The sequence below is a fragment of the Mchenga conophoros genome, linkage group LG16, assembly GCF_057382185.1.
Source record: "Mchenga conophoros isolate Kocher_MC1m ecotype Shallow Benthic linkage group LG16, M_conophoros_male_GT1.1, whole genome shotgun sequence".
Classification (NCBI taxonomy): domain Eukaryota; kingdom Metazoa; phylum Chordata; class Actinopteri; order Cichliformes; family Cichlidae; genus Mchenga; species Mchenga conophoros.
Window position 1 is genome coordinate 9,779,057 of NC_140541.1, and position 21,179 is coordinate 9,800,235.

The 21,179-nt window shown below is 41.1% G+C and overlaps 2 protein-coding genes across 2 annotated transcripts; both read left to right on the forward strand.

The window, feature by feature from the left end:
- Positions 1-1,276: 1,276 nt before the first annotated feature.
- On the forward strand, positions 1,277-2,200 carry LOC146556275 (olfactory receptor 6N2-like). Its single transcript, XM_085249098.1, has one exon. The coding sequence runs from the start codon at positions 1,280-1,282 to the stop codon at positions 2,198-2,200; it is 921 nt and encodes a 306-aa protein (XP_085105224.1). The 5' UTR covers positions 1,277-1,279.
- A 10,948-nt stretch (positions 2,201-13,148) lies between these two features.
- On the forward strand, positions 13,149-20,547 carry LOC146556276 (olfactory receptor 6N2-like). Its single transcript, XM_085249675.1, has 2 exons — positions 13,149-14,072; positions 20,254-20,547. Exons 1-2 carry the CDS (start codon positions 13,149-13,151, stop codon positions 20,545-20,547), a joined length of 1,218 nt encoding a protein of 405 aa, XP_085105801.1.
- The last annotated feature ends 632 nt before the right edge of the window (positions 20,548-21,179 follow it).

Here is a 21,179-nt window from a genome sequence, read left to right on the forward strand (position 1 = left end):
TCAAATATACTGTTGTGATTGAAGAAGTTAAATAAAAATGTCAGTCATCAATTCATGCATCACCTCATGTCATCATAACAGAGGTCTGTCTTCCAGGAAAGAACAGTTTAAAATTAATGTAATATAGTATTGGCCATACTATATGATGTATTGCTTGTCTTTGTTTAAAATACAGAAGACAAAGACCTTAAAAAATAATCGCATATCGCATCGCAATCGCAATATTGGGGCAAAAAATCGCAATTAGATTATTTTCCATAATCGTTCAGCCCTACTCTGTAGCCCTGCTTCTGTTTCCTTGTCTCTAATAATGTTGGTCACTTTCATAAGTTATGTCAGAGTTTGATCCACCATGTGATATAATTTAGAAAATATCTAATTAGCAATGGCTTTCAATAACCTGGAATTAAAAAACAACAACAACGAAAAAAACAACAACACTGCAGAACACTGTCAGTTATGGACTGATGTCTACAGCACCAGGACCTCAACATTAATGGTTTAGGATACCCTTCAAGAAGCCTGGAGAACTATTCCTGAAGACTATTTAAAGACATTCAGTAAAATTTGCTCAAAAGAGTTTAAGCTGTGTTGAACACATATTGACTTTCAAGCTTGTTAGAATTGCATTCAGTATTTTTTTGCCTTCAATTCATCATTCAACATAATCAAGGGTTTAAAGTGCACCTTTATAATCCAAAAAATACAGTAATGTAATGGTCTTCTAACAGGTATCATTCAGAAAGCATTAAATTGACTGTAAATCGTGCAAAATACAGCAGCTAGACATCTTCTAAAGACTAAGAAAAATTTACATATTGCATTAGAATTGATTTTAAGATTTTACTAATTACCTGTCCTTCATGGCCTGGGCTCAGAATATATACTAGAAGTGCTTCTCCTGTACCAGCAAGCACTTTGGTTATAGAAAGTTATACACAAATAATAATAATAATAATGATATTTTATTATTATTTTATCTACACTACTAAGTCTACTCACCTCTCTATGAGGTATGCTGTACGATGATAGATCACACAGACAAAAATATCAACTGATAAAGTTTGGTGAAGTTGTTTACATGTTCTTGAAGAACTTAATGAGTCCCATTGAGAATGGGAAATTGTCTGATAAAACAAAGCCACAGAGCCAATTACTTCTTAGTTCGGTGCTGGAAAAGCATTACTACAATACATTAAGACTTGTCTTTTCATTTGATTTTTAATGAATACCATTTATGTCATCTAGTTGTATAGTAAATAACATTTTTGTTCATTAAATGGATATTGAATTAAATGTAACATTGCTAACTCTAGGTGGGTTTGCAGAATTGCACAAATACAGATATCTTTATTTTGTGATCATATTTACACTTTATATTCTGATACTCTGCTTTAATTCCACTATAGTTTTCCTTATTTGGACTCACAAAAACCTTCACGAGCCAATGTACATTTTTATTGCAGCTTTGTTAATCAACTCTGTTCTTTACAGCATGATTATCTATCCAAAGCTCTTATCTGATGTTTTGTCTGAAAAACAGATGATATCATATCCACTCTGTCTTTTCCAAGGTTTATCATATTACACCTCGGTTGGTTCAGAATTTTTACTGTTGGCAGCAATGGCATATGACAGGTATGTGTCTATATGTAAACCCCTGCAATATCCAGTTATTATGAATAGAATAACTATATATGTATGTCTGATTTTAGCTTGGCTTATACCTGCTTTTGAAGCCTTGATGTTAGGTGTGTTGTATTCTAATGTCAAACTCTGTAGCTTTACTCTGACAGGAATTTTTTGTAATAATTCAGTTCACAAGCTTCAGTGTGTGCCGTCAGTAGCAATATCTATATATGGTGTGGTCATGTTGATAAACATTGCCCTTCTACCTTTGCTTTTCATACTTTTTTCATACATCAAGATTCTTAAAATATCTTACCAAAGGTGTAGAGAAGTGAGAAAAAAAGCTGTAAAGACATGTTTACCCCACTTGCTGGTTTTAATTCACTTTTCTTGTTTTATTTCCTTTGATATAATTATAGTTCGACTGGAAACAGACTTATCAAAAACTCTCCGTTTGATATTGACCTTTGAGTTGATTTTATTTCATCCTCTTTTAAATCCAATTATATATGGACTCAAAATGAATGAAATTTCTAAACATCTCAAGATATTATTGTGTCTAGTTAAATAACACTGAAATCACTGCACTATTATTTATGGCATTTATGTAAGTGTTGAAGTCTATTCTCTTAGTGCTGACATATGTAATGGTCATAAAGCAAAGATATTTAACTTTTTAGACTGATGCTGGTAATATTTAAAGTCTAAACATGCTTGGATTTCAGGTTTTTCCTTCATTTCCCTTTATCACAGATTATTAATCGCTGTTATGAAAATGATTTAGTAAAAAGAGTCAAATTCTGCTGGCCTTTTGTGTGTGTTTGTGTGTGTGTACTGGTTTTTACTTTGTGGGGACCAAAATCTGTAATTTACTACAGCAAATCAATATATCTATCACATGCCAATTACATCTATACATATATATGTATACATACAGACACACACACACACACACACACCCACACACACACAAAATCTGGACTTCCCGGGTACCACTAGAGGGAGCCCAAGTACCACCACTGGTACACTTACCACAGTTTGCGAATCACTGGGTTAGGGTAAGTTGCGAAAGAAAGCAATATGTCAATGAGATGTCTCCACGAGGACAGCAAACCGGACTGTTGGGTGTGAGTGTATAAAGGAAATGACTTTCTTGATATACAACAGGTTCATTCTCTGATTTAATGTAAATGTGAGTGATAGAAAAAAGTCGAAATTGGATAAAATGACAAGTTATTGTACAATGTATAGTAATCTTTTGTTCATTTATATGTGTGTAAAACATATGGTGAGCAAGAACTGGATAACTAGGGTGAATGAACAGAAACTGGGATACATTTTAACAGTTCATATTGGTTTCAATTCAATGTTTTTTATACAAATCCCAACGACCGTTGCCTGAGTGTGAAGACAGAAACCCAACAATCATATGAGCCGCTATAAGCGAGCACTTTGGCAACAGTGGGAAGGAAAAACTCCCTTTTAACATGAAGAAACCTCCAGCAAAACTAGGCTCAGAGAGGTGCGGCCACCTGTTGCAACCAGTGGGGGTGAGATGAGGAAGATAGGTCAAAAGCCATGCTGAAGAGAGCCAGAGATTAATAAGACGTAATGATTCAATGCAGAGAGATCTATCTATCTACACACAGTGAGTGAAAAAAATGACTGAACAAGAAATACTCAATGCATCATCCTCCAGCTGCCTACACCTATTCCAGCATAACCAAGGGACAATTCAGGGTCACCTGATCCATCCCCAACTATATGCTTTAGCAAAAAGAAAAGTTTTAAGACTAATCTTAAAAGTTGGGATAATGTCTGTCCCCAAAATCCAAACTGGAAGCTGGTTCCATAGAAGAGGAGCCTGAAAACAGAAGGCTCTGCCTCCCATTCTACTTTATAATACTCTGGGAAAAAGAAGCCTGCAGTGCAAGAGCAAAGTGCTCTAATGGGGTGATATGGTACTATAAAGTCATTAAAACATGATGGGAACTGATTATTCAAGACCTTGTATATGAGGAGTAGGATTTTGAATTCAATTCTGGAATTAACGGGAAGCCAGTGAAGGGAAGGCAGTATAAGGGTGCGTTCACACCGAACGCGATAGACACGACTAAAAAGCGCCAGAAGCCCCAAGCTGGTCACGTTCACATTCGCACCTCGAAGCGCGTCCAACGCAAACTGGTCGCACTTAAAAATATGCAATTTTCACACGCGTGAAGCGGAAATTATTCTTATTACGGAGACGTGGCTTCACCCGCTGATTCCCGACGCTGCAGTCGAGTTAGCAGGCCGCACGCTACACCGGCATGACAGAAACAGCAACTCAGGTAAAAGCAGAGGAGGGGGGCTATGTGTTTACGTGCATAACGAGTGGTGTTGTAACAGCAGGATCATTCACACACACTGTTCTCCTGATTTGGAGGTTCTGGCAGTCTCGTGCAGACCTTTTTACATCCCGAGGGAGTTTACAGTAGTTATTGTGATAGCTGTATATATACCGCCGGATGCTAACGTTAGCACAGCTCTCAGCCTCTTGCTCAACACCATAAACAAACAACAGCTTGCCCACCCCGATTGGGTTTTTATTGTCGCCGGCGACTTTAACAAAGCGTGCCTAAAGACTGTGCTTCCTAAATTTGTCCAGTTCGTGGACTTTGCTACGAGAGGAGAACACACTTTGGACCATGTCTATTCAAACATCAGGCATGCTTTCAGAGCGACACCCCTCCCCCACCTGGCTGGATCTGACCACCTCTGCATGTCCCTCACCCCCACCTACACCCCCCTGCTGAGAAAAACAAAGCCCCAGACAAAGACAATAAAAACCTGGCCTGAAGGAGCCCTTTCTCAACTGCAGGACTGCTTCTCAACAACTGTATGGGATTTATTCTCCAGCCACAACCTCCAGGAGTACACGGACACTGTACTCTCGTACATCAGGAACTGTGTTGACAATGTCACCGTCAACAAAAGGGTCAGGGTGTTTCCAAATCAAAAACCCTGGATGAATAGCGAAGTGCAATCCCTCCTAAAAAGCCGCAACACTGCCTTCAAGTCAGGGGACAGGGCTGCGTATAGGGCGGCCAGGGCAGACCTGAGTAGAGGCATCAGGAAAGCTAAGGCTGCCTATAGGAGGAGGATTGAAGATCACTTTGCTGACAACGACCCCAGAAAAATGTGGCAGGGGATCAATCACATTACCAACTACAGAAGCAATAACCAGGCAACATCTAGGACTGATGCCTCACTGGCTGAGGATCTAAACCGTTTCTTCGCCCGCTTTGAGACGACCAAGCCCTCAGCTGCCACACCACTTCCACCCGCCCCCAGCACTGGCACACTAACACTTAGGGAGCACCAAGTGAGGTGTGTTCTAAGGTCAGTGAATCCCAGGAAGGCGGCAGGTCCTGATGGAATACATGGAAAGGTTCTCAGAGCATGTGCTGACGAACTGACTGGAGTCTTCACTAAAATCTTCAACCTTTCCTTGTCATCAAACACCGTCCCGCCCTGCCTCAAAACCTCCACCATCATCCCCATCGCCAAGAAGACAGCTGTGGCCAGCCCAAATGACTACAGGCCTGTTGCACTTACGCCTGTAGTGATGAAGTGCTTTGAGAGACTGGTCTGTCAGCACATCAGGGCCGGTCTGCCTCCCACTCTGGACCCCCACCAATTTGCCTACAGGACAAATCGTTCCACCGAGGACGCAATCACCATAGCGCTCCACACTGCGCTGAGTCACCTGGAGCACCGAGGAAGCTATGTGAGAATGCTCTTTCTGGACTTCAGCTCAGCATTCAATCATATCATCCCGGAGATCCTGGTCCAGAAACTGTCTCACCTGGGACTCTCCACCCCCATCTGCCTCTGGATCAAGGACTTCCTGACAAATAGACCACAGTCTGTCAGACTCGGCCCCCACCGGTCCAGCACCATCACACTCAGCACCGGGTCTCCACAAGGATGTGTTTTGAGTCCCCTCCTGTTTACGCTCTACACATCCGACTGCTCCCCTACCCATCTCTCAAACACCATCATAAAGTTCGCGGATGACACCACAGTGGTTGGACTCATCTCAAGGGGGGATGAGTCGGACTACAGAGATGAGGTCAACAGACTGACTGAGTGGTGTTCAGTTAACAACCTCCAACTGAACACCACGAAAACTAAAGAACTTATCTTGGACTTCAGGAAGGGCAGAGCAGACCCGGCCCCACTTTACATTCACGGGAGCTGTGTGGAGAGGGTACACTCCATGAGGTTTCTGGGCGTGCAGATATCTGATGACCTCTCCTGGACTGCAAATACTACAGCGGTGGTTAAAAAGGCCCAGCAGCGTCTCCACTTTCTGAGAGTGCTCAGGAGGAACAACCTGGAGGAGAGGCTGCTGGTGACATTTTACAGAGCCACCATAGAGAGCATCCTAACGTACGGCATAACAACATGGTATGCAGGGTGCTCAGCTGCAGACAGGAAAGTACTGCAGAGGGTCATCAACACAGCCCAGAAGATCACTGGCTGCTCTCTGCCCAGCCTGGAGGTCACTGCAAACTCTCGGTACCTCAGCAGAGCTGGCAATATCATCAAGGACCACTCTCACCCCAGCAACCAACTGTTTGAACTATTACCGTCAGGCCGACGGTACAGGTCACATAAAACCAGGACAAACAGATTCAGGGATAGCTTCTTTCCCAGAGCTATCACCGTAGTAAATAAGCACAAAAACAATTGAACCTATTCCATACCGTCACTGTCATTATATTATGCTGCTATTCATACTGTCATTATATTAATGCTGCTATCCTGTATATATTGTACATACTATTGTTTGAGTACTTACGATTGTTTTTTTTGTACTTTTTATATTTTACATTTATATTTATTATTGAAACTTGCACCAAGGGAGTGGCACTCCAATTTCGTTGTACTCTGTACAATGACAATAAAGGCTATTCTATTCTATTCTATTCTAAATGTGGGAGGAAGTAGTGCCAGATGGTATATTTGCAAGATGGCAGCTGTTGATCTAGTGTTTGAAGAGAGAGTCTCCCTTCTCTATTAACTGTAGAGAGCAGAGCAGCGGCGTAAAGGACGTCCTCGCCGTACCTGGGACCATCAGGTCCTCCAGAAGCGTGAGCAGTTTGGTGAGTTTCACCATTTGCTTCAGGAGCTCTGTCTGGATGATGGCCGCTTTCAGCGGTACCACTGTCTTACCCTTGCCCAATTTGAGGAGCTGCTGTCCCGCGTCAGTCCAAGCATCACCCGCCTGGACACCAACTACAGGTGCTCAATCCCACCTGCAGAGTGCCTGTCCATATGCCTGGTAAAAGTGTTTAATACAGTAGTCCTTTATTGATACCTATGCTAATATATGTTAAACTATCAGTTTATACACTGATAACATGGATATGGTGTGCTATCTGTGAATGTCGTCGGTGTTTACTGTTAGCAAACTGTGGTATGGAGATGACTGTTTATAATATTTCTAGTGATACTCGAAAGGTCCTGATGGTGAGGGAGAAGTTCATGGCCCACTTCTCGGCATAGGGAGCAGTGTCTTGGCAGCCAAAAGAATATCCTATTTGACGTCCCAGTGACTTCCCCAGAACGGCTCTTTTAAGAGCAACCCACAAACCTCTAAAGTGCATTCCTGCCTTTTTAAAATTTACTTAATAAATGGAGCTTGCCTCCAAAATAAACTAACCTCTCTTTATTGTCTTAAATAATTGGTCTTCACTATGTTCCTATATAGTTGTATATTTTTTCATTAGTATACTATGAAAAAAATTCTACATGTGTCAAGTTGTGTGTTAATATTTTGCTGTGTAGTAGAACTGATACAATAGTTATTAAAAAAGAATTATTTGAAATAATATTAGAATAGAATAGAATTCAACTTTATTGTCATTGCACATGTTACAGGTACAAGGCAACGAAATGCAGTTTGCATCCATCCAGAAGTGCTTTAGCCATGATATAGATATATTACAAATATATATTAGCAAAAATATAGATATGTAAGTATATTACAGAAATGGGTCTATTATGGTATGTTATAATGTACACGGTATGAAGGTATGTTATGAATATGCTATAACTATAAGTATGTACAGGCTGTAGTGAGTACAAGTAGAGCAGGGTGATATGAAAGACATTCATTCATTCATTAATTCATTCATATGGCCAAAAAAATATATCACGATATATATTTGAAAATTTGCGATATTGATATAACTGACAATATAATTTCTGCGAGACAAAATACAACTCCACAACTTTACTAGCACAAAAAAAAAACCCATCCATTTATTTTCAGTTAAATAAGCAGCTGTTTTTTATGTGCATTAAAACCATATAAACATTTAACAGTGCAAATTTCTTGCTGAAAGTTTAACCAAAAGGCATTTCCAGTAGAAATGGGCTGACATATCCTGAGCATAACCATGTATGTAATATCCACTGAAGTTCAAAAGAGGCGCTTTGCAACCTTAAACTGCAGTGTGCCAAATAAAAAAGTCAAATACATATTTTTCGGACCATAAGGTACACGGGATTATAAGGCACATTAGGCGAAACAAAGCAGTCAGATAAATCAAACTTTATTCAACTCATTCTTCTTGCTTCCTCCACTTCTGTACCATTGATTCATTTATGTTGTATTCTATCACAGCTGCTCCATTCCCATGTTGTTGCAGTATATTAATGACTAACCTCGTACTGTGGATGGATTATCTCAGTTGTTCTCCTGACTGAAGTTGGTCCGTTTACAGCATCCTGCCATGCAATTGCATGTGTCTCTAACCGTCAGGAAGCTTCATGTTAACTTTTATCGAGTGGAAAAATGTTAGCGTTCATCCTCCAGCTTCGCTGTTTATATTATGCTAACATAGCTGTGTCGCTAGCGATACGTAGCACATCATTATATACCAGTTAGCCCAACTTCAGTAACCATACAAACGTCTGCTGCTGTTTATTTTCCTGTCTTCATTTATGTTGGAAGTGATAGGAAAGCTAATGTTTGAATTTTTTCAGAATTCTCTCAGTCAGAACATGGTATATCATGCTTAGGTAACTGGCAAAACTAACGAGCTACCTTCCGCTAATTTCCTGCTAGCTTCTAACTCCGTTAAATGTAATAAATTCTGTTTTCATGGATGCCTGTATGTTAAACTTCATAGTTACACCTGGTAAAGCAGCAATGCTGATCGAAAGAATTTAGACAGTTTTTAACTGTCAGTGATGCTGCAGTGATCGTTTAACTTTGGGACCTGAAAGGACGGGGTTTAGAACCCCGATTACACCCAGATTAACGAGCACCTTAGTCCGACAAATACGGCAATAACGATGCATGTTCTACAAAAAAATTTACTTTTCTGTGTATCTGACGGACAAACACCACACAAGTGAAGTTGCACCATTTTTAAAAAATAGTTCTGGTTCATCTGTTTCACTCAAAAATCCACTTTCCCCCTTCTCATTCTCCGTTGCCTCTTTTGGCTTTTTCGGCCATGTGCATATGAAAACTAAGGGACTGCGCATGCGCGTTTTTGTCATGGCTGGGTCTGTGACCCAGCATTTTGAGTTCATTATATATTGTGTATTGTCATTTATTATTTGGGTTAAGCTCATCCACCTCTCTTAAACCCCCAAGTTGTTCAGCCTTAGTTCTGTTTAGTGGATCTCCTCATTTCCCCTTCCCCTGGATCTTAGTCTCATTTGCCCTTTGTGTTCCACGTCTCGTGTTGTCAAGCCCATGTTGTCTGGTCTGTCTCATCATGTTTCCTGTTTTATTTTGAAAGAGTCCTCTGTTCTTTGTTCATTGCATTTAGTTTTCACTTCCCCTGTCCTGTCATTAGGTTATGTGTGTCAGCTGTGTCCTCATATGTCTCCACTTCCTCTGATCACCTCATTTAGTCCTCAGTCTTGCTGTGTTCAGTGTCGCGTCGTCTGTGTTATCTCCCCTACCCCTTGTCACAGTTTCCCAATGATAGTAAGTCATAGTTTTTATGTTGTTTAGTCATAGTCTAAATCTCAGTAGAGTCATAGTTTCCCAGTTTATGTTCAGGTTTTCCCTCAGTTACTTTGTTGTTGTTGTTTTTTCCATGAGTTTTCGGCCCTAAATAAAGGCTCGCTTTTTGTTAAGTCCAGTTTTGTGTCCTCGCCTCTGTCTCCTCTTGGGTCCTCTACTCACTCCACATGGTCTACCCCGGCAGTCCGTGAAAGTTTTACCCATATCCTATCGCGATATTTCATTTTCTTATTGTTGCCTAACATTGTATCGGTATTACCGTGAACGGTATAATATGGCCTAGCCCTAAGTACAAGCTAAGTACAGGCTATGAACAGGATATAAATATGAAAAAACTATACACAAATATGAAATTTAAAAAAAAACTATACAGAAATATGAGATATACAGCTATACAGAAATGTGAACTGTGCAAGTTATAAGCAGTTGTAGAATTAAAAATTATCGTATTATACAGAATGATTATTTATACAGAATTATACAGTAGTGCAGTTAAGATGAGTGAGATATGTGGATAATTTCTACAAAGGCTATATAAAGTGCTAGTGGTTGAGAGTGGTGGTTCAGTCCATGTTATTATTGTGTGTATGAGGGTACAGTTGTCCATTGTGTGTGTAGGTGGTTGTGGGTGTGTGTATGTCCAGTCCATGTGTTTAATGTGGGCCTGATGTCAGGAGGCAGAGTTCAGGAGTCTGACAGCTGTGGGGAAGAAGCTGTTTCGGTACCTGGTGGTCTTAGTCCGGAGGCTCCTGTAGCGCCTCCCAGAGGGCAGGAGGGTGAAGAGTCCTTGTGATGGGTGACTGGGGTCTCTGATGATTTTCCCAGCCCTTTTCAGACACCACTTCCTGTAGATGTCCTTTATGGCAGGAAGTGGTGCTCTGGCGATGCGCTGGGCAGTTTTCACTACCCTCTGCAACGCCTTCCGGTCCGAGGCAGAGCAGTTCCCGTACCAGACTGTTATACAGTTGGTCAGGATGCTTTCGATGGTGCAGCGATAGAAGTTCTCCAGGATGTCTGAGGACAGGTGGTTCTTCCTCAGAGTCCTCAAGAAGAAGAGGCGCTGGTGAGCCTTCTTGACCAGCTTGGAGCAGTTAGTCATCCAGATGAGATCCTCGGTGATGTGGACTCCCAGGAACTTGAAGCTGCTCACACGCTCCACAGCCATCCCCTTAATGTAGATGGGTGGATGTGGGTCAGCATTCCTCCTGTAGTCCACGATGAGCTCCTTGGTCTTCTCAGTGTTAAGCAGCAGGTTGCTTGTGTCGCATCATTCAGCCAGATGATCCACCTCCTCCCTGTAGGCGGCCTCATCGTTGTCACTGATGAGGCCAATCACCGTGGTGTCATCTGCAAACTTAATGATGGTGTTAGAACCATCGGCAGGTCTCCAGTCATGGGTGAAGAGGGAGTAGAGGAAAAGGCTCATCACACAGCCTTGTGGTACACCGGTGTTCATTGTGATTGTAGATGAGCAGTGGTTATCCAGCTGGACATGTTGGGGGTGGTTGGTCAGGAAGTCCAGTAACCATTTGCACATGAGGAAACTGATGCCCATATATGTTAACAATAACATATATTCCTATATGACAACATGCATAAATTAACTGCCAACATTAATTCATTGTAAACATACCTTCTGACTGGGACTCCCCTGCTGCCAGAAACCCCATGACCACAAAGAACTTCCATCTCATCCCGATCCTGCTGCAGACCCGCTCCTCTTCTTCTTCTCCATCCTCTTCTACTTGGAGTATGTGTCCCTGAGGCTCTTCCACTTTCTCCTGCAGATGTCCTCTGAATAAGTACATAATCTCGTTAGCAGAAAGGTATTTGTACATCAGTAGGAAAATAGCAGGACAGTAGGCGGCTTGCTAGCTTTTGTGCAGCTTCCACGGGTCAGTTAAAAATTTCAAAAGAGAAATGAATGAACTTACCAGGTTGCCCGATCTCTTCACACATCTTCCTCCAAGCTAGGCCTTTTTTATTCCTGTCTCGGTAGAGAAAACAGCTGGTGTCGTACAGCTCCGGGTGGTTTGCTACGGCGTTGATGAGCCTTTCCTCCATATTGAATGAAGAATAAGTGGCTTTGGCTGGACCTGCCCCTTTGAACTACGGTCAGAGCATCATGTCACCAGGCTCCTAATTGGTTGTCGTGGCACGGCTTGAAGCTGGATACGCGCAAATGCACAAAATGCAGCACACAAACTGCCGCATGTATTTTTATTCGTGCTTCAAACGTGTCAGTCACGCTACTCGCGCGACTCATGCATTTTCACGATGCAAATCTGATTCTGAATTTTCGCGGGACCCCCAGTCACGCTTCATGGCGTTCCTCCATTGACTTTACATGTAAACCTGATGCTCTGGTCGCGTCTATTGCGTTCGGTGTGAACACACCGTAAGAGAAATATGCACTCTATTTCTAGTCCATGTCAGTACTCAGATTGGATAAGTGTAGTCGGATTATAACAACAGGAGGGAAGGTAGTCAGAACTGAGGGGATCGAACTACCAAAAGCCAACATTGCAAGCATCAAGGACAGCCACAAGTACCTGGGGATCACGCAGACAAATGGGAACCACAAAGAGGTCACTCGGAAAGCTGCAACCACTAAGTACCTGCAGAGGTTCAGGCACATCCTGAGAAGTCATATGAATGATAAGAACAAGATCTGGGCTATAAACACCTACACCCTGCCTGTGATCAGGTATCCTGCTGGCATAAAAGGCTGGCAAAAGCCAGTGACATCAAGACAAGAAGGCTCCTGACCATGCATTATCATAGTCCAGGATGAGACAACATACATTCACGAATACATCAGGGAAATGCCCCGACAGACTGTGTGCTTAGTGAATACCTCAGGCAGCAGAAACCCAAGTGTTAGAATGAAGTTACCTGAAGTGCCTAAATTCTATGCTTTATATTAACTAAAGTGTTATATAGTCATATAACTTGATAAAATGTAGAGGGTCACGGCAACAGTGGTTTCTATGTTAATCGGGGCACTCGGGGAAATGATCTGATACCAATACAACATCCGAGATCTCTGTCCGGAAACCCAGAGAGATATGTCCATTCACATATGGAAAACAGAAAAAGAAAATGTTTCCTTTTCAAGAGGTTTCTTTAGCCTTTTTTCATACACTCGAACTTTTTGCGTATATAGTAAGCCTATACTAGTTCAATGATTTAAAAACAATGCATGGGCAAATTCAATGAATTGCACAGTGATATAAACATCAGATCAGATGTTTATAGGTCAGATTTCCTGAAGTTGTTTACATGTTAGTGGAGAACCTAATGAGTCCCATAGAGGATGGAAGATTTCTAATAAAACAAAGCCATATAGTCAGTCACTTACCTTCTTAGTGTAGTGCTGAAAATATATTATTCCAATACAGTAACAGTTGCATTTTCATTTGTTATTCTTGAATACCATTTATGTAATATAGTTCCATACTCAGTAACGTTTTTGTTTTTGTCAATGGATGTTGAATTAAATCTAACATTGGTAACTTTTGGTGGGTTTGCAGAATTGCACAAATACAGGTATCTTTATTTTGTAGTTATATCCACGTTATATATTCTGATTCTCTGCTTTAATTCCACTATAGTTTTCCTTATTTGGACTCACAAAAACCTTCATGAGCCAATGTATATTTTTATTGCAGCTTTGTTAATCAACTCTGTTCTTTACAGCATGATTATCTATCCAAAGCTCTTATCTGATGTTTTGTCTGAAAAACAGACTATATCATATCCACTCTGTCTTTTCCAAGGATTTTTATATTACACCTCAGGTGGGTCAGAGTTTTTACTGTTGGCAGCAATGGCATATGACAGGTATGTGTCTATATGTAAACCCCTGCAATATCCAGTTATTATGAATAGAATAACTATTTATGTATGTCTGATTTTAGCTTGGCTTATACCTGCTTTTGAAACCTCAGTGCTGGGTGTGTTGTATTCGAATGTCAAACTCTGTAGCTTTACCCTGACAGGAATTTTTTGTAACAATTCACTTTACAAGCTTCAGTGTGTGCCCTCGGTCGCAATATCTATATATGGTATGGTCACGTTGATAAACATTGCCCTTCTACCTTTGCTTTTCATACTTTTTACATACATCAGGATTATTAGAATATCATATCATTGTTGTAGAGAAGTGAGGAAAAAGGCTGTAAAGACATGTTTACCCCACCTGCTGGTGTTAATCAACTTTTCCTGTTTTATTTTCCTTGATATAATTATAGTTCGACTGGATTCTGATCTATCAAAAACTATTCGTTTGACATTGACGTTTCAGTCAATTTTATTCCATCCTCTTTTAAATCCAATCATATATGGACTCAAAATGAATGAAATTTTCAAACATATCAAAATATTGTTGTCAAGTTTAATAACACTGGTATTACTGCCCTATTATCAAATGTATGGCATATAATTTTAAATTGTAATGCAAACTAGATAATGGAGTACCTTTTCTCTGATTTTACATACTAGACAGAGGAAAAGAGATCAAATTTATAGAAATGTCATGACATTTATGTAAATGTTCATTTCTGTTCTTCTATTAATGACAACAAAATGGTCATAAAAAACAAGACGAACAATTTCTTAAACTGTTTCTGGTAATGTTTAAATTCTAAACATCTCATATGCCTGCATTTCACATTTTCCCTTCTTTATTGTCATAGATTAGTATTTACTATTGTATATTCACATAAAAATAATTTAGTAGAATGAATCAATTAGTAGAAGTCTCTCTTTGATGCTGACAAGCATATGAATATTCATCACAGTGTCTTCTGTTTTAATAATAATAATAATGGATTGGATTTATATAGCGCTTTTCAAGGCCCCCCAAGCGTATTACAATTCCACTATTCATTGTGTGGATGCTTTAAGCATCCACACTATTGAGTTCCTCTTGATACTTCCGTACACTTTTTGGCACTTAACTACTTCCACAATTTTCAGCCGATTTTCACCGTTCAAATTCTAAACTATTCTGCTATTTCTGCTAATGTGTGCTATGTCTTTTGGTATTTTTCACTATTATACTTTTTAAAATATTAAGCTTAATTTGTCACATTGAAATGAATGGGAAACTTCTGCAATTCTGCTAAAATTTTCTTGTTTTTGAAACTTAACTACTTCCTCATATTTTCACGTAGAACAACCATTCAAACTTTAAAATGTTCTCAAATTATTGGGCTATTCAGGTATAAATCAGCTTTTTCAAATCATTTACTGTTTTACTTTTATGCCTCTTAAAGTTTTCAGTTGCAAAATTGTGATTTTTCACAAAATACATGCGTTGTTATGGTTGCTATGCACTTGGCTTCCAGTGTGCCACTGAAGGTTTTGCAGTCTTCTCTTCATGTCTGAACAACTTCTTGCTACTTGCTCAATTTTCACTCAACTTCCACAAATTATACATCAAAACGTAGATATTTTTGCTGGCCTTCCGAAAATGTCACTATCATTGTTGTGGGATTTATAGAATTTTGGCAAATCTCCTCAGACCAACACAAAGTCGCAAAACTCTCCATAGAAAGTCAATGGAGAGTTTGTTCAAAATCACCACTTGATTTCTGTAATGAGAGGCATATTCGAATCGTCATATCTCCTTAATGAAGCAAAGTTAAGACATAAGGCTTGTCCCAGTATATCTTCAGACACTCCTGACGCTCACAATTCAAGAATTATTTTCTCACCTATTACCGTTCTGAAATGAGTTAGACTTGTTTGAGGGTAGGAAATTCGTCCTTCGCTCAGATTTCTTCAGATTTCAAACTCTGGAAATGAGGCACTTTTTTCTCTCATCATATCTTTTTAATGGATTTCCACAGAGACCTGAAAATTTCCATGATTGTTCACCAAAGCCTGCTGTCTCTTACGGTGAAAGAATGATATTGATACTCCAAATAGATTTAGAATTACCAAAGGTTGTTTGAGAGCAAGTCAAGGCAGTTTTTGCTTCGCCTCTACTCAGTTACAGTGTATTACAAGTCATATATCTTTAATAATTTATATTTTATCTCTGAATTATGAAGACCTGAAGATTCCCCCATCTCTTCTGAACAAAACGATGTCTGAATGACCGTTCTAGCCCCTACGGTTAGGAAATTATGGCCATTTGTTCGAGGGGAATCCTGAATGTCAGAAATACACTGAAGAAAACTCACACCTCTCTCTGTCTCTGTGTGTGTAAGGGCTGACTACAGCAGGTGCAGCTAATTCAACTGACCTACATATACCAAGCCCAGACTCTCAACAGCTCCTGTTCCCTTTACTGTCTGTGTATGTGTGTCTGTGTATCAATATTTCTCCTATGTTTAAGTATTACTCCTCAATCATAGTATTTCTGCTAAAGCAAAGTACTTCTACTACATCTTAGTACTTCTGCTAAATCATAGTATTTCTGCTAAATCATAGTATTTTTGCAAAATCATGGTATTTGTGCAAAATCATGGTTTTGGGGCTAAATCATAATATTTCTGTTATTTTATAATATATGTGCTGAATATATTATATGTGCCAAATCATAGTATTTATCCCAAATTATAGTATTTATGCCAAATTATAGTATTTGTACTGAAACATAGTACTTCTGCCCAATCATAGTATTTGTACCCAATCATAGTATTTCTGCTAAATCATAGCATGTGTGCCAAATCATGGTATTTATGTAAAAACATAGTATGTCTGCAAAACCATAGTATATCTCTTATGTTATAGTATTACTACTAAGGCATAGTATTTCTGCCAAATCATAGTATTTGTACTAAATCATAGTACTTGTGCCAAATCATAGTATTTGTTGCACATCAGTATTGGAACCAAAACAGTATTTGTCCGAAAGCATCGTATTTGTATGGAGTCATAGTTTTTCTTCTAAATCATAGTATCTCAATCAAATCTCAGTAGTTGTGTTAAAACGCAGTATTATTGCCAAATCACAGTATTTCTGCCAAATCATAGTATTTGTACCCAATCATAGTATTTGTGCCATGTCATCGTATTTGTGCCGAATCATGGTATTTTTGCCAAATCGTGGTATTTGTGCCCAATTAATAATTCTGTTATATTATAGTATTACTACTAAGTCGTAGAATATCTGTTATGTTATAGTGTATCTGCGGAATATAGTATGTGTGCCAAATCATAGTATTTATACCAAATCACAGTATTTGTGCTAAAACATAGTATTTCTGCCATATTGTGGTATTTGTGCAAGAACATTGAACTGTTATGTTATAGTATTACTACTAAGTCATAGTATTTCTGCGTTGTTATAGTATTTGTGCTAAAACGTAGTATCTCTGCCAAGTCATAGAATTACTGCAATTTCATAGTTTTTTTAGGAAATCTGTTATGTTATAGTATTACTACTAAGTCATAGTATTTCTGCCAAATCATAGTATTTGTGTGAATTTGTATACTGTAATATCACTGTATTATGTAGTAGCTAAGTAGGGGGCTGACTGTTTACTAAGTGCATCAGTGTAAATAGGTCATCTCTTGTGTTGGAGTGCCCTCTTGTGGCGCCTTTTGGGTAGTGCCTTAGTAAACGTGAACCCTGTAAGAAGTGGTATCATATGAGAACCGGTTTGGCGCAGTGAGATGAGTATGAGATGAAATTCTGCTGATTTACCTCTTTTCTGCCCAAGTTCTGCTGATTCACCTCTTTTCTGCAACATTTTCAGCCTTTCCACCTCTTATCAGCACAATTCTCAGCAGCTTCCGCTCATTTCAGCACAATTGTCAGTCTCTCCACCTCTTCTTTGTGAGAAAATGTTTGGCTCAGTGAGCTAAATAACCGCCCTTAGACCAGAAGGGCCAGGTTCGAATCTTGCTCAGGGCAATGTTTTGTTTTTTTGTTTTTTTGTTTCAACTTTTTCAGCTTTTTTCTGCAGACATCTTCAGCGTTAAGGCATCCACACAGCATTTTCGCAGGAAATGCAAATTTTTCTAGTTCACTCTCACATTCACACACTGGTGGAGGCAGCTACAGTTGTAGCCACAGCTGCCCTGGGGCAGACTGACAGAAGCGAGGCTGCCATATCGCGCCACCGGCCCCTCTGGCCAACACCAGTAGGGTAAAGTGTCTTGCCCAAGGACACAACGACCAGGACAGAGAGCCCAGGGATCGAACCGGCAACCTATCCTTACAGTTGCGCTTCCCAACCCCCTGAGCCACGGTCGCCCTTAAATATTTTTTACTGTTTTCTCAGTTATATATATTTAAGGGCGACCATATATATATTATATACACTCAACAAAAATATAAACGCAACACCTTTGTTACTGCTCCCATTCCCCATGGGATGGACGTAGAGACCTAAAATTCATTCCAGATACACAATATAACCATCCCTCCCAAACAGTTGTCACAAATCAGTCCAAATGTGTGGTAGTGGGCACATCTGCTATATTGAGATAATCCATCCCACCTCACAGGTGTGCCACATCAGGATGCTGATCTGACATCATGAGTAGTGCACAGGTGTACCTCAGACTGCCCACAACAAAAGGCCACCCTGGAATGTGCAGTTTTGTCTCACAGCAAAATGCCACAGATGCCACAAGCAATGAGGGAGCGTGCAATTGGCATGCTGACAGCAGGAATGTCAACCAGATCTGTCGCCCGTGCATTGAATGTTCATTTCTCAACCATAAGCCGTCTCCACAGGCGTTTCAGAGAATATGGCAGCACATCCAACCGGCCTCACAACCGCAGACCTCGTGTAACCACACCAGCCATATAACTGTTTTCTCAGTTATATATATTTATGCAGCTAAATAAGGTAATTAAAATTAGCATGACCAATTGTAAAATCACCTCCATCAACTACATGAAGTTTACAATACTTAAAAAAAATAGGTTTTTTTAAATGAAAATTCTTTTGAACTTTCCATAACTCATTATTTATAAATGTAATATAGTTAAAAACCTTAACAAAGCATAAATGGACTAGTACTTTTATAGCACCCTTCTATGCAGTCAAAGCACTTTCCACAAGAAGTCTTATTCACAAAATAACATATTGTGAATATATAACATATTCATACAGCACTTTTACCATGACGAAGTGCTTTTTAAAAAATTTCTTATGGTTAAAATCTATTGTCAACAAGCATGTTACTGCTAGGAATTTTTTACCCATACCTTAAAAAAATTTCACTTGATGACTGCAAATCTGCAAAACCATTTTCATCTGAGCATGTCCTGTTTTTTGATTGTGATGTTCAAATTATTGGACAAGTATGACTGGACAGAAATTGTCATGCATTTTCAGCAATTAAGAAATTAAGTTTGTGACGTGACCCTTCGCCAGCATAGTTTCTAGCTCTGCTCACATAGTCACAGTTTTTCATGCATCCTGTCATACAAGTTAGTTATTTTGAGGCCTATCCTACTATGGACACTTCATTAACCAGAGACTCATGGAAAAAGGAGATTGTTCATTCTCCCTTAAAGAAGTTTAAAGAATCCTCCGTTACTAAGGATGACCTCAACAAGGTTATTGCTAATGGCTTAAAGCTAGCACTTCAATAACAACAAAAGTCCCTCAATGCAATAGTTGCCTCGGCAGTCAGAGAAGCTATGGACTCTGTCTCAGTCCCTGCTTTACACGACTTATGCACAGAGCTTCAAAAGACCAATGAAGTGGTAAATGATGTTAGCGGCAAACTCGAGAGAGTGGCTACAGTGGCTAAGTGTACTCAAGACCGAGTGGATTCAGTGCAAGCAGCTGCACGAGAGGACAGACGATTGACTATCAATCTAAAGAAACAACTTGACCAACTCGCTACAAAGCTCACAGATCTGGAGCACAGGGGTCGCAGGAATAACGTCGGACTTGTTGGCTTACCAGAAATGACAGAGGGCTGTTGGCTACATCAAGGCTAATCTCCCTAAAGCTGGGCATACACTGTGCGATTTTTGGCTCATTTTGAGACGATTTTTCAGTCGTGCAACCATTTTGGTGATCGGCCCGAGTTTCGCCTTCATCATGTGTTGTGCATCGTATAGTATACGTGGGGTAACGAGAAGCGATTAACACCTCACGACCAGCTCCCGATCATCAGTCGTTTGGTCGTAAGAAAATCAAACCTGTTTGAAATCCTGTTGGCCGTTGTGAGGGTGTCAACGCAGCCTCTCACACTGCGCACGTGCAAACACAGTAATGAAAGTGAAAAGATGGGGCAGCACAGCAGTGCAGCGTGTGAGCTGGACACAAGTGATGGAGGCACAACTTGTAGAACTTTGGCAAGCTCATCCGAGCCTTTTCAGTGTGGCCTCACAATATCATCATGACCACAACAACTGTGAATATAGTTGGATGGACATTGCTACTCAATCACAGCTGCCTGATCAACGTTTTTCATTAGCAATTTAGCAAAGTTGATGGTGGTGGTGTGCGTGTCTATTGAGTGAAAGACAGAGAGGGAGGGACAGCACAAGAGCCAAAACAGTTCAGGGGGCCGGCCGTGCGGACAGCAACGTCGGCGACGGGCAAACAGTTCTTGGGGCCAACCGTGCACACGGCAATGGGGGCGGCGCAGACAAAACAAATCAGGAAGCCGGCCACGCGGAAGGCAGTGGTGGAAACAGAGCAGGTCCGGAGGTCAGCTGCGATGCCAGCGGCGGCAACGAACTGTCTCAGGAGGCTGGCCACGATACCAGTGACGGCAACAAACTGTCTCAGGAGGCTGGCCTCGACGGCCATGACGCTCAGCTAGAGACCAGGAAAGCGGCCGGCAGAGGTGAAGCGGAACAGGACGAGCTGGAACTGATGACGGTGTGGCATCCGCAGGACCAGACGAGGCAGGACCAGACGCTGAAGCTGGATCAGGCAAAGGCGAGGCTGTAGCTGGACCAGGCAAAGGTGAGGCTGAAGCTGGACCAGGCGAAGGCGAGGCTGAAGCTGGACCAGGAAAGGCGAGGCTGGATGAAGACACAGAGGCTGGACCTGACGGCAGCGGGACGACGGCTGCGGAACCTGATGGCAGCGGGATGGCTGCGGAATCTGACGATGGTGATGCTGCAGACGGTGATGCTGCACTTGACGGTAATGTTGCAGTTGACGGTGATGCTGCAGGCGGAGATGTGGATGCTGCCGGTGACGGTGTAGAAGTCGCAGGGGATGATTCAGCAGGTGACGGCTGAACAAACTTCCCCGGACCCTCCAGCTGACGCGAGGATGTGCTTGCTGGGTCCTCCAGGACCCCCAGCAGACAAGGCATGAGGCTGGACGGGCTTCTCGGGTCCTCCAGCAGACGTGGCATGAGGCTAGACAGACTCCTCGGGCCCTCCAGCAGACGACACTTGAGGCTGGACGGGCTCCTCTGGCCCCCCAGCAGACAAGGCATGAAGCTGGACGGGCTTCTCGGGCCCTCCAGCAGACGACACTTGAGGCTGGAAGGGCTTCTCAGGCCCTCCAGTGGAGACAGACACTGACTGCTGACTGAACTGAGGGCAGCTGGGCTGCATACTGAACTGAGG

What these genes read in the sequence shown, in the direction of transcription:
- LOC146556275 (XM_085249098.1), top strand. Translation starts at nt 1,280, where the DNA reads ATGGATATTGAATTAAATGTAACATTGCTAACTCTAGGTGGGTTTGCA.
- LOC146556276 (XM_085249675.1), top strand. Translation starts at nt 13,149, where the DNA reads ATGGATGTTGAATTAAATCTAACATTGGTAACTTTTGGTGGGTTTGCA. An exon ending in TGTCAAGTTTAATAACACTG is followed by an intron (nt 14,073 to 20,253) that starts GTATTACTGCCC and finishes AAAACAAATCAG; the next exon opens with GAAGCCGGCCACGCGGAAGG.